General features: G+C 48.4%; 2 protein-coding genes across 14 annotated transcripts in view; both read left to right on the plus strand.

The window, feature by feature from the left end:
* CRACR2B (calcium release activated channel regulator 2B) overlaps positions 1-12,866 on the plus strand; it is a 48,220-nt gene extending 35,354 nt beyond the window's left edge. For 5 of the 13 annotated variants that reach the window (XM_074585603.1, XM_074585606.1, XM_074585607.1 and 2 more), the window contains 8 exons: positions 1,421-1,500; positions 4,933-5,227; positions 5,394-5,535; positions 5,757-5,838; positions 8,111-8,225; positions 9,860-9,967; positions 10,669-10,745; positions 11,771-12,866. In XM_074585603.1, the coding sequence (XP_074441704.1) occupies positions 1,421-1,500; positions 4,933-5,227; positions 5,394-5,535; positions 5,757-5,838; positions 8,111-8,225; positions 9,860-9,967; positions 10,669-10,745; positions 11,771-11,855 (984 nt within the window). In that variant the 3' untranslated portion in view covers positions 11,856-12,866. Of the gene's footprint in view, positions 1-1,420; positions 1,501-4,932; positions 5,228-5,393; positions 5,536-5,756; positions 5,839-6,944; positions 7,090-8,070; positions 8,226-9,276; positions 9,511-9,859; positions 10,069-10,668; positions 10,746-11,770 lie in introns of those variants that run through there. The other 8 variants (XR_012586808.1, XR_012586809.1, XR_012586811.1 and 5 more) reach the window with 8 other exon arrangements.
* CD151 (CD151 molecule (Raph blood group)) overlaps positions 12,741-13,416 on the plus strand; it is a 41,848-nt gene continuing 41,172 nt past the window's right edge. The window contains exon 1 of the mRNA XM_074585617.1: positions 12,741-12,866. The gene's annotated coding sequence lies outside the window, so the exon portion shown is untranslated. The remainder of the gene's footprint in view (positions 12,867-13,416) is intronic.

The raw sequence follows: 13,416 nt of genomic DNA on the forward strand, positions 1-13,416 counted from the left end.
CCACAGCCTGGTATCAGTGATGACCGAAGGGTCGTTATGCACTTGGGTGTCCTTTACCTTGGAAGATATGCACTCTGCAGTTGTGAGCCTTTCCGTGCTGGATTGTTGCTGTGGCTGGAGCTTCTCTTGAACACCAGTTTTATACGTAAAAAGTGTTTTGGGGTGGTTGGGTTTTTTTGCCCTCAAAGGTCCTAGTTGGGTGAGGTCCTCTGTGGAGTCCAGAGTGTCTCCTTTTGTTGGACCGCTTTGCAGTAAAGGTGTCCTGGGAGTTCTGGCCAACAGAGCAGCTTCTTATTTTTTTGCCTTTTAAAATAAGCCGGGGTTATTGAAGAAATAATCTTTGTAGTCCTTCCCTGGGCTGTGGGCTGCATGAAGGAAGGCCTGTCTGGAGCTGCCTGCAGGTAGTTTGGTCAGTTCAAAACTAGTGACAGAGGCAGATCTGGCAGGTTGCAAACTTCTTTCCCCACCTTTACTCCTAGAAATAACTTGTAAGGACATGTCAGAAATCGCCAGAATTACAGAGTGAGTACATCTCCCTTCCCGTCAGTGCGGAGGCGGTGGGCACCTTGCCACGCTGTCTCTCACTTTGTGTTTTCTGTGTGTAGCCAGAGCAGTTAGCCAGTCTGTTCGGGGGTGGGAGGGCTAGGCTTTGGCATGGCATTTGGGGGAGCTGTCAGGTCGTTCCTCTCTCTGCCACAGGCTTTCCTGTATGATCTCAGGCAAGTTGCTCATCTCTGACTCTGCTGAGGATGACAAAGCTGCCACGTGGGGGGGAAGAGGGTTGCAAGAGTTGTCCTGCTTTCCCCTTCTCTAGGGAGCTGGTAAACACTGGCTGTAGGAAGTGTGTAGTCTGAGGTAAGTAGGTGGAAAGCATGGAGAGGGACGTTTGTATAAGGCAGAGTATGTGCATAATCCTTTGCAGAACGATCCCCTTCCTTTGCTATGGTGCATGTGCAGTTCTGGGTGAGTACCATGCAGGAGGGGTACTAGTGCCTTCTGAGGAAGGGGCAACTGGTCTGTCCCACAAAACATCAGCATAATAAAAAGGGAGGTGGGGAAAGAGAGATTCAGCTGTGAGACCAAGTGGAGAACAAGCCACAGAAATGAAAGCTCAGGGTGGCTAGAGGAAGAGTTCAGTTCGGGGCACCACTATTTCTGATGGATTTTGTTGCAAAGGGGAAAGCAGCAACAGTGATGCCTTCTTGTATGAGTTAAATGAGCTGAACTGAGAAAAGCAAGCCCTGTGCTCACCTCTGTTCAAGCCTGCCAGCGGGCACTACCACGGCATGGTGCGGGGCTGCAAGGGCTCCAGCCTTGCTTCCCCAAAGCGGTCTGTGGAGGTGGTGAGTGGTTGAACTGGGTCTGGTCAGGTTCCTGGCTCCTAATCGCATTCTTCATCCCTTCTCTTTTCAACTTCCAGGTGCCTCAGAGCAAAAAGCTCCTGTTGAAGAAAGGGTCAGTGCTAGGCAGTTACCTGCTGGACGACAAGCCAGTCAAACGGTTAGACGGGCATCTGTGTTGTGTTCGTGGTGTCAATCTGTCTGTGCCCACTGGAGTACCTGTCAGTCAAGCTGTGTCTTGTGTCTAGTTCTCCCACCTTGGTGCTGGCTGTTTTGGGGAGCGTGTGGGGGGTGTACCTTGACTGTGGCTCGAGCTGCCTCTTGTCATCAGGTGGTGAAGCTGAGGATGCTGTTAGCTGATTCCCACAGGGGGGTGGCTGCTCTCTGGGCTGCTTCTACATGCAGCAATGGGGGGGCAAACCTAAATGCTGTCAGAAGCTATCGAGTGGTCATGAGATGGGAGTCACAAGTCACAAAAGCTGTCTCTGACCAAGTCAGGCAGCTTCATTAAAATGACTGGATCATCTCCCAAGTGTGCCAGTTCCTCCTCAGGCAGAAATCCTGTCCACGGGCTCTGCATGCCAGAGCCCATATCCTCGGGGCATGGGAGAGGGCAGGAGTTGCACAAGGCTTGTGTTCTCTCTGGCAGATGAAAGCCCCGAGGAGAGGGCCCAGCTCCAGGTGGGTTCATCCTGCCCATCTCCCTCCACACCTTTGCAGATGCTCACCTGGCACACCAGGCCTCCCCCTGAGCCAGGACAGGTTGAACATGTCTGTGTGGCTGAGGCCTTTTTTTTTTCTTTTTTTTTTTTTTCCACTCTACATGCAAACTATACAGTGGTTTCAATACCCACATGCTCCTGCTGGCCTGAACAGTGCTAGCATTAAGCATCAGCCCTTGCCAACGAGCTGTGTGACCAGCATACTGGTATTGGCCAAAAGCCAGCTGCTTCTGAGAGGCAGGGGAGGCCAGCCCAGCCCTGACCTGGTTTGGAGCTGGATCTCCCCTGCAACTGCTGGCCCCAAACAGGTCTTAAAGGTGGCGTGTTTCCCTGTTTCCTACCAGGTCTCTGCAGGTTCCACCGCTTCCCAGTTTCTCCTGGTGCCAACCAGAGACATAGGTCTAGGCTCAGAGTTTCTTCCAGCTTCAACTCACCCTTAATGCTTGCAATTCTGGTAGTGGCATTTAAGAATTGAGCTTCAGGTTCCTGGGCTCATGGACTGGTGGAAAACCACATGAACAGGGCTGATTCGAGCCCAGGCTGGGAGGTTGTTTAGATAGGTCTGAGGCAGAGCTCTTTCATGGCTGTGTGATTGCCAGACATGCTATCCATGGGATCAGACACACAAGTTCTCCCATCCTCCTCCTCAGCTATTCTTGCAAAGATCCTGCTAGCTGCTGCTGGCATAAGCCCACTGGAAAGGCTTAACAGGTGGAGGAGTCTGGCAGTGAGGGTGATGTGAGAATGGGAGAAGTATTTGTTGGTCCTGTCTCTGTCACAGTGCTGTGTCACACCATGTTGCTTGAGAAACACGAATAAAACCCATTAGATCTGGAGTCGCTGTTAAGAAAGCTTTGTGTTTGTCCCTTTCACCACTGCCCCCCACCCCAAAGAGGCTTTTGAGTCTCAGCCTATCATTGCTGCTACTCCTGCTAGCCCTGGGAGGTGGCGGCTGTTCTCCTGAGCCTGGGAGGATAGGAAGAGGTTCCAGCTGGCCTGGCTCTGGGCTAGCATTTGGGGCAGATGCAGAGAAGAAAACCAGCAATGTGAACGCCCTTTCACAGAACAAGTGTAGACATTGCAGCAGGTGAATTTTGCAGCCCTGATGCTTTCCATAGAGTGCAAGAGCTCTTGATCCCCCGGTGTAAGAAATCGGGAAAGGAAGGCAAGAGACCAGCATGGCTGAGTCAAGACCTGCTGGTCAAACTAAAGGGCAAGAAGGAAATGGACAGGTATCCTGGGAAGAGCATAGGGATGCTGCCCAGCTGTGTAGGGATGCGGTCAGGAAGGCCAAGACGCACCTGAAGTTGAATGTGGCAAGGGACACAAAGAATAATAAAAAGGGCTTCTACAGGTATTTCAGCCAGAAAAGGGAGGTCAAAGAAAGCGTACCCCACCTGATGAACAAGATGGGCAAACTGATAGCAACGGACCAGGAGAAGGCTGAGGTACTCAACAAGTTTTTTGTCTCAGTCTTCATTAGCAACCTCTATCCCCACACCTCTTGAGTGGATAGACCTCAAGGCAGGCACCGGGGGAGAAAATTCCTTCCTACTGTAAGAGAAGATCAGGTTTGTGACCACCTGAGGAACCTGAACATACAGAATTCTATGGGACCTGACAAGATGCATCCCAGAGTCCTGAGGGAAATGGCTGATGTAGTTGCAAATCCACTGTCCATGATATCTGAAAAGTCATGGCAGTGAGGTGAAGACCCCGGTGAGTGGGAAAAAGGGAAACATTGCACCTATTTTTAAAAAGGGTAAAAAGGAGGACCCAGGGAACTACCAACCTGTCAGCCTCACCTCTGGGCCTGGGAAGATCATGGAACTGATCCTCCTAGAAGCTATGCTAAGGCACATGGAGGAGAGGGAGGTGATTCAAGACAGCCACCGTGGCTTCACGAAGGACAAGTCCTGTCTGACCAACTTAGTGGCCTTCTATGATGGAATGACTACATCAGTGGACAGGGACAAAGTGCATCAGCCTGCTCTTTTGTAGGCACAGTGGGTGCAACACCTATTCCCCACTACCAGAGCTTGGGAAGGGGTCCTGGGGATTTCTTGCAGTAGAGAGCGCAGCTTTATACGTTGGAAGCTCTATAAAACAAACATCTCTTGGGTCCTGGCTCCTTTACCTCGGGCCAGGTGTGGATGCAGGCCAGAGCAGAGCCAACACCAGGCAAAGTGACCCTCCTGTGAGCATCTTCACTGCAATTTGCACACCTGTGGCAGGTTTCTGCTGCCTGAATTCGGTAAGACTCTCCTACAGCAGTGTCTGGAAGTGATGGACTTGTTTCCTGGAGCAGGGCTGGGTGCCTTCAGCAGAGGGCAGTAACATACGTGCACACCGCATGCGGCCTCCCAAGGACAATCAGCCAGCCCTCGCCCAACTGCTGCCTGCAGTTGAAACCCTTTTCACTAACCTCGAAACCTTTGTTACTTCTTTTTTTTTGTATTTGGTAATAAAAATAGAGGGGGGGTTGTTGCTTTTTTTAAAAAAAAAGAAAAAATATTTCCTGTTGCTACCTTTGTATGCTTTGCCTCATTTTTCAGTACCAGGGGAAGTGGGAGGCAAAGAATTCTTGAAAAATCTGGAAGGTGGGAATTTTTATTAAAATTAATGAAAGATATGTCAGCACATATGACTACAGTGTAGCTCAGGTGAACTGTTGCTCTTTCCCTAGGGGTGCCACTGATGCCTTAGTCACAGGGGCTATGGGGAGTGTATGTATGAAGTAGAGTTCCTGCAAGCATTGCATATGCGCTAATTGGATCTCATTGGCTGTTTTGGGAATTTGCAATCTCCTCTCTCTCCCCTTTCCCCCTCCTTCCCCTTTCCCTTTGTCATGCCTGTGGGCTTTAATACAGACAACTGGCCTCTGCGGACCTTCCCTTCACCTTCCCTGTGGATACGGCGGGGGAAGAACCCAACAAAAAGAACTGTAAATACTTCCCAGGCAACGGGACATGGCTGAAGACAGGAGAAGGAGATAGCACAAACTCCGGAGAGAAGAGCAGAGACAAGGAGAGATGGTCATTGGCAACAGATGCTGAGTGGTTGAAGATGACTTTGAAGGGTGATGCTGACTGTAGAAAAAGTGCAGATGGATTAGATGATGCTCCATTGCCTCCTAGAGGGCAGCCTGTTGGCACTGAAAGCAGGGTGAGTGTAATTACTCAGGGTTCTTCCCCAAACACCTAGGGACTTGAGGGTTTCTGACTCTCTTCCCCTGTAACTCCAGCTCCATATGTGCAGGGGTCCAATGCCTAAATCAACGCACAGTCTGCAGCTGGGCTTTTCAAAACTGCATCCCTTTCTTCCATTGTAGCTCCAGGCACTGGAACCAGCCAGCTGTTCCCCAGACCGCATCTTTAAAGTGGTGTTTGTAGGGAACTCTGGCGTTGGGAAGAGTTCCTTCATCCACCGCTTCTGCTATGACAGGTTTTTGGCTGAGCTCAATGCAACCATCGGTAAGTAATAGGGTTCCTGACTCATCCGGCTAAGAAGGGTGGGAAAGTCAGCCTCGACACATGCTTTTTCCTCATATTTTAGCCCAAATAAAGGTAAAGGTGGTCCCTCGCTCAATTTCTAATCAATCTTGCAATTTCTCTGAACTAAATGTGTAGATCTTGGCCATTGGCAGTCGCTCTCTCTCCATCCTATCTTATGATCATTGGTACCTTCCTGACAGGTATCGATTACCAGGTGAAGAGTCTGATGGTGGATAACACCCAAGTTGCCTTACAGCTGTGGGATACAGCTGGGCAAGAAAGGTAAGCAATTTCTGTGAGGATGCCCCACTGCCAGTCTCAGTGTAGGAAAACAGGAAGAAAGGGAAAGAGTGTGTGCATCTGGTTTCTGTCTCTGGGAAAACTGTTAGCTTCAGAAGGACCAGAGAGGTCGCGTCAGCGAAAATCTGTTTTGTAGATTTCTAGAAGCTGTGGCTGCGAAGCGGGGCCCAGGGAGATCACTATGAGGACTGATGGAAAAGTAGCTTTCCATAAGTCTGACCTGCATCCTTGTGGTTCAGGTAGTTTATCCATAAATCATTGTATGGTGCGGGGTTTGAAGTTCCTCTCGGCCTCAAGGGTCTCCTACATCAGCCTGCTTCTGGGAAAAGCTGCAGGACAGGGCTGCAGATTAGGATAGAAATGAAGGCTCTGGATAGACATCCTGTTCTCAGATTCAGTTGTGCCACTGCTGTCCTCAGCTGCTCACCACCACTTGCTATTCAGAGGGTGGAGAGGAGCGTGTGAACCTTTCCAGACCTGATTCAGACAGAGCCAGCTGAATTAGCTTGACCTAAGGGAAAGGACCTAAGGTGATTTGAACTACCCCGCTGGACTCTGTCAGTCAGGTTATTGGCCCCTTTCAAAGTCCCTTCTGCTGATAGACTCGTGGAAGTGATAATCCTTGGTAGAGGGGCAGTGTAGCTTTTTGTGGCAGTGAATACAGGTTCTCCACTTGAAGGCCTCTAGTTTCAAAAGCATGGGCCATGACTAGATGTTACTAGCACTGTTGGTGAGGATCAGAGTAGTAGAGACACACTTGATCCTCATCTCCTACTAGAGATATAGGCCCACCACTACCTTCATGTAAATTAGACTTTATTTAGGATGCACTTTGAAGCTGAAGATGAAAAGTTATTTCAAGGGGGCCATTAACCTCAAGAGCCTGGCAAACATAAGTACTGGGTATTTTGGGATAAATATGTTACGGGGGCAGGCCTTCAGGAGGCAGCTGAGGTCATGGGAATATTATAATCCCGAGCTGTGCCAACAGAGTAACAATGCTGTCTACCTCAGTCTGCTAGACCATGCAGACCTGGTGGGAATGTACTAAGCAGGAGTATCTCTGAAAAGCAAACTATTTCTTACAGAATCAAGCTTTATACTGAAGAAATAATGATTTTTGAGGGACTCCTGTGGTTATTTCAGTGCTGGAGCTGAGCAGTAAAGGACGTTGTTATGACATGAAGTGTGATATTTTACCCAGGACAGATTGCATCAGAGGCCAAATTCAAGGTATTGTCTCTGCAGGAGGACCTTTAGGGTAGGCTCCTGCAGCATTAGCAGGTCTTAGACGTGTATCATAGAATCATTTAGGTTGGAAAAGACCCTTGGGATCATCAAGTCCAACCATCATCTCCACTCTACAAAGTTCTCCCTTACACCATATCCGTTAACACCACATCTAAACGAGTCTTAAACACATCCAGGGATGGTGACTCCACCACCTCCCTGGGCAGCCTATTCCAGTGTCTGACCACTCTTTCTGTGAAAAATTTTTTCTTAATGTCCAGTCTAAACCTACCCTGTTGCACTTAATTCCATCAGTTTGCAATCAATGTGGTTATATCACGGCCCTGTCACAAACTGCTTGTAGATTTTAAGGTTTGGGTTTCTTTTTTGTTGGAGTTTATTCTCAAAATACAAGTCTGTGGTTCTGACTGGTACCCCCAGGACAAAGTAGATGTCTGGAGGGAGTTTCTCCCTGAAATTGTGTCTGCTGATTTTTATGTATGATGGCATTGCTTTATAGATTCAAAACTGGAAACAGATTGTACTGATGCTGAGATCTTAATTGCTGTTTTGGCAGCACTGGGGCAGACATTACGCACACCTAGTTTATACTGTGGTACAGCTTAGTCTGCAGATTCTTCTGGACTCTAGGGAAAGGTCGTGGTTTTTTCATCCATTTCCCTTTTCATAGGCAATTGACTTTTCCTTCCCTTTCCCTGTCCCACCTAAACAGATTCTTCTGTTTCTTTCCTCCTGACCTGCAAAGGTCTTCCTTCCTGCTTTGTCAGCACCATGCTTTTGGAAAGACTCCTGCTTACCTAAGGCTGTTGGCCTGCTTCAAAGGTGCACGGATCTGACCTGCCTGTCACCGGTCTGTACACACCAGCCCCAGAGGACACATCTCACACACAGGGGCTGCCAGGCCTTGCAGAGAGCCTGCACTAAAAGACAGATAATCCCATTCTGTTTCTTGTCATTACACAGCCATGCCTCTGAGAGTGCCTTTGATTTCATTTGGGCTCAGGTTTCGGAGCATTACCAAGCAGTATTTCCGGAAGGCGGATGGGATTCTGGTGATGTACGACGTTACAGCCGAGTGCTCCTTCACGGCAGTGCGGAACTGGATGAGCAGTGTCCAGGTGAGAGCGGAGCTTCAGCTCTCTAATGCTGATGGTGCTGCTGCAGCCTTGCTCTAGACCAGCTCCAACAGTCTGTCTGGAAGCAATGTTCTCTGATGCCCTAGGAGGTCCTATTGACCATGGGAAGATGAGTTATCAAAGCAGATGCTACAGGTACTGCCTGTGCTAATTAATTTGGGACCAGGGGCTTCTTGTTAAAGATACCAAAGCCAGTGGTAGAGAGGGAGGGCTGTTTCTATGCAGAAGGTGGTGGGACCTGCCAAAACAATAGTGTGTGTTTGTAAGCAGCCCATGTGCATTGGCAACATCTCCTAAACATGGTCACATTACACCTGTGCTCAGGCCAGGAGGTCTCCTGATGTTCAGTCTATGCCCAGGAAAAGGCGACAGCCCCGGTGCATTTAGGCTAAGACCTGCAGCATGCATGCACAGTGCTTCACACGATCGCATCCTGACTCTACTTTGAGATTTCTAGATGAGACTGTAATATTAGTAATAGCTTAGTTTTTTCCTCATTTGCTTCAACTTTAATAGTTGATTATTTTTTTTAAATTTTATTTTTTATTTGGTGACTGTGTAGTAATACTGTAGTCTGCCCCCCTGCTTTTTATTTCCAAACTCTCAATAAAAGCATTAATCTGTGGCTTGTATCTGCTAGCGGAGACAAAAATACCTGTCTCTATAATTTAAATAAATTGTGTGTACGTGACTCAGAGCCGAAGGGAAATTGTCAAGGGTTGTTTTGTTTTGATTGTGCTGAGTCTCAAAACCCAAGATCTATGTGAAATGAATAAGCATAGGTTGGAGGTTTCTAATATCATTAACTTCCACAGGCCTGTGGGGGGGAAAACAAACCAAACCATTTAGTAGTTTCTTTGGACTCTAAAAGATCAAAGGTTAAGATTTTCAAAAATAACAAGCCGCTGAAAATCAGGGTCCTTTCAGGAAGGTTATACTGAGCACACAGAAAATCAAAGCACCCGAAATTTGTAACTTTTAAGGATCTCTCTTCTTTTTCTTTCCCCATCTTAGTATTTATCTTGCTTTGAAGGTGTTCAGGTACTGTAAGTCATCCAGGGCAGTCAAGTTTGGAAATGAAGCCCTATTCTGCAGTCCTTATTCTGGTGATGTTCTCGTGAGCCAGTGGACTTAGAGGGAGTTTTACCAAAGGTAATGGGCTCCAGGAATTGCCTAGGGAGTAACAGTTGCTACAGAGACTCTATACAAGAGTTGAAAGTTGCTTGGCCAGTGAATTTTCAGCAAGTGATGGCTGAGTTTAGGATAGCACATACAACAAAAATTATTGAACTTAATAAGAAGCTCTGCCTGAACTTCAGTTCCGGGCAGACTGCTTTTCTTCAGGCTTGTTATTTCCCAGAGCAGAACTTATGTCCTGTCTGCCGTTTCTGAGCATCCCAGATAAACATACCGAATATCTGAAATACATCCCCGTAGTTCAAGCTTTCTTCCACAAATCCCTGGGGCTATTTGAGGAATGGCCCTTTAATGAATTAAAGGGCCTGATCCTGCTGCTACTGAAGGTCTTGTTTGCATGAGCTGGAACAGGATCTGCTCCAAGATATTTCCCTCCCTTGGCTGAGTCTCTAGGGTGCTTTACACTGTTTCTTTTGCAGGAAGGTATTGAGGATGGAGCTGTGGTCTTTCTGCTTGGAAATAAAATGGATGCTGCGCAGAGAGAGACACGGAATGTGCCCAAGGTGGAGGGGGAAAGGCTGGCGAAGGTGTGAGACTGTGCTCTGCTGCTGACCTGCTCTGCAGCCTCCCTCCAGCTGTGAGCAGGGCAGCCTGACTGGCAGGATGCCCTTCTTGGAGCCATTTCCCAGTATGGTACCTTCCCTCTCCCCCCGACTCCACCCCCATTTCTCCAATGCAAACATGTACTGAGGTCCCTCTGGTACCACGGAGGGTGAGGTGGTGGCCAGCATGTGGCAGACAATGGCCCTTGAGGCTTGATGCCTCCTTACAGTGATGCTCAGTCTTTCTGAGGGGAGCATGCGCGGCTGGTTTACCATTTGAGGACTCCCCTAATGCATACTCTGCAAAATCATCCTTCCTCACTCCTTTCATCCGCATGCCCACTGGTACCTTGGTCCCTGGGAGGTGGGAGGCAGGGTTTCAGAGGTGTTCCCCATCTTCTGGATTTGGCAACACAAAGGTAAGGGAATCCAAGTACCCTGGGTAGATGTTTTCTCTTCCCGAATAACTCCCCCAGTGTTCCCTTTTGGACACTCTGGCTAGGCCCCCAGATGCTGAAAAAGCATCTCCTTTTCCTGGGTTGGTGAGCAGGGTGTGTGCCAACAGCCACCTTCCTGGCCCCAGCTGCTCTCGGCAGAGTTCCCAGTGGTGAGGGTGGGCCAGCTCCCAGGGGGGTGGGCGAGTGGTGGGGGAGAGCTGGCAGCCAACATATGTGCTTGCTGTGCAGGAATACAAGGCTGTCTTCTACGAGTGCAGCGCGATGACTGGCTATAACATCATGGAGCCCATGCTGCACATGGCCAGGTCAGTGAACAGGAACAGTCACCCTGGGATATTTCGCCAGCTGTAGGTGATTGGTGTGGGCTGTCCTGGGGAACGGGCAAGAAGAGGGGGTTGTCAGAGACTGACTTTGTCAAATGTCACAAAAAAGACCGGGAGCGATGTGCTCTTCCCCCTGACTCCAGGTCCTTGTCTTCTGTGCCTGTAGAGCACCAAGTGTAGACTGGACGTTATCACATGCAAAGCTTCATCTGGCAGAGCTGCTATTGAAAGACTGGGAGTTTAATTTGCATACTTCATCACAAAAACCTTGTGTACTATCCCAGATTTTAAGTTGGCATTTTCAGTTTGAAGTCTGCCTGCATCTCTAAGGGTTTCTTCTTCCTTACGTTATTAAGCGTTACACAGAACGTGATATTTTGGTGGCAAAGAGAGCTAAGACACTTTGTAAGCCTGAAAGAAGTTTGCTTTAAGTTTTTTTAGTTTTTAAAAAAGGAAATAGTTTTGAAAAAAGTCTTTGAAATCTTGCAAGAAAATATCCTTTTCTTTTCTTTTATCCCTTCACCTCCTGCCGCATCATCTCTGTTAAATCCACAGCAGGACTTAGCTGTTCATTAACTGGGATGATTTACTTACTAGCTAGGTAAATCTCGTCTCCCATAGCATGTGCCTCCAGCGTGCTTTATTACCATGCTGCTGCCCAAGACAGCCCAGACAGGTGAGGCAAACAGCCTGGGATTCTGTCATCAATGAGGGAGCTTGGAATAAGATACAAACCACTCAGGCCCAGGTCTAGTGCTGTGACTACTAAGCCATGCTGTCCCCTCTTGTATGTGTTGAGTTTCTTTCCCCGTTCCCTGGAAATTCATGCTCATTTTCTGTGTGTGGCTTATCTAGCCCAGCTTTCAGAGAAGTCCGGTGTTTGGGCCGGTCACTTTTTACAATCCTAAATGTCCCTGGCTGATGGGGAGCAAAGGGCAGAGCCAAATGCCTTGGCAGGAAGATGTCACTAACTAGGTTGTGTTCTTGATGTGTGCTGCTTGTTCCAGGTTGCTGACAGCACAAGAAGACAGGCAGAGGGAGAATGCCCTGCAGCTGGAAGATGTCAGCAGGAGGAAAGGGTGCTGCACATAAGGCACATCAATGTGTCAGCAAGAGACCTGCGCCAGCACTGTTTCATGAAACTGCGGTTCCTTTCAAGCAAGCCAAATCTGATGGTATCAGCTCTGCAGAGACTTGGGGAAGCTGCAGCTTTTCCCCATCTGGGAATTTCAAGGCACTAAATCAGGCCAAAATGTGCATATGATCTGTACTGTTCCATTTCCCAACTCTGCATGCAGCCCTGGTCTCTGGAGGCCTCTGCTTCATTGGGGAAATTCAGCGTGTCTGGGCTAAAAGCACAAACTAGGCCTTCTGTCTGGAGAGGTCACTTCCCCGTAAAAGGATGAAGTTTTGTTCCTTTTCTTTTTGGGAAAGAAGTGGCCTAGCAGCAGAAAGTGGAGGACACAGTGGGTGCTGTGTTAAACAGAATTTTAGTGTAAGAGATAAAGAAATTATTTTAAATTTGGGCTAGCTCTAGGTAGTGATCCATTCCTCTCAAAGAGCAGCATCTTCTCTTGGTTCTTTAACAGCAGAGCCCGGCTGAAAGCCTGCTTCAGTCAGCAAGGAAACCTCCATCAGTTCCTGTAAGATCTGGATCAGGCCCTGTATTTACTGCGAAATTTGGTTTGACTTGCCAATATTGTAGGTAAATGATTCCATATGTGGATATAGTATGAACTGATAAAATGGGTCATCCCGATGGCTTTCTCCCCTTTGTCACCCTAATGGACCTTGTCACTGTCCCTCTCTTACTGTTTACAGAACACAGAGCGGTTGCCCTGGGACTCGCAGGCGCTGGCACATGCTGCTGATTCACAACCCATTGCAGGAGCTGTGCCGTACGTAGTAGGGGGGCCATATATAGCCTGTTTTAAGGCTGAGCGCTGCTTGTTTCCTCCCATTCTCTTACCCTTTCCTGAAGAACCTCCCAGCAACCAGGAACAGACGTATCTGCAGGACTGAAAGATCCCACCCCACTAGCTTGACCACAGTGCTTGCAAATGTACCTGGGCTGGAAGCACAAGGCAGCCGCCTGCGTGAAAGGTACCTACTGAAGCTTTTTCTCTTGCAGACACTTTGTGCAATAACCTCACTTCCCCGGTGAAAGACCTAAGAAAGAGCAGGACCGAACCTGTTCCTGTTGTCACTAAGGATTTGGGCAAAGCAGGGCGAGGGGAATGACGGGCTAAGGTACGACCTGGCCCCAAAACTGCACCTCTCAGCATGGCTGACACTGTGCCTGGGCATGAAGCCCCTGGTGTTCTCTGGGGCATGATGCTTTCTGTTTTGTAGCTCAGTCACTCTTAAAGCCTTGTGGGACTAAGTGATCTTTTTTTTTTTTTTCGTAACGCCCTGTTCCCTTTCTTCTTTAAGCCTATTTCTGTATGTGACTTTGACATTTTAGGAGCAAGATGCGATAATACAATTGTGACGCGGTCCCTCCAAGTTTGCAGCATAGGGAAGGCCTATATTTATCCAGTGCCCTTCCTCTCTTGGGATAAGGCAATTACTCTGAATGTCTGTTTGTTGAACAAATTTCTCTGGGAATATGCCATGCAGGAAGAGTGCTCTGAGTCATCTACAGCCCATCGCT

This window comes from Larus michahellis, chromosome 4, assembly GCF_964199755.1.
Source record: "Larus michahellis chromosome 4, bLarMic1.1, whole genome shotgun sequence".
Lineage (NCBI taxonomy): Eukaryota > Metazoa > Chordata > Aves > Charadriiformes > Laridae > Larus > Larus michahellis.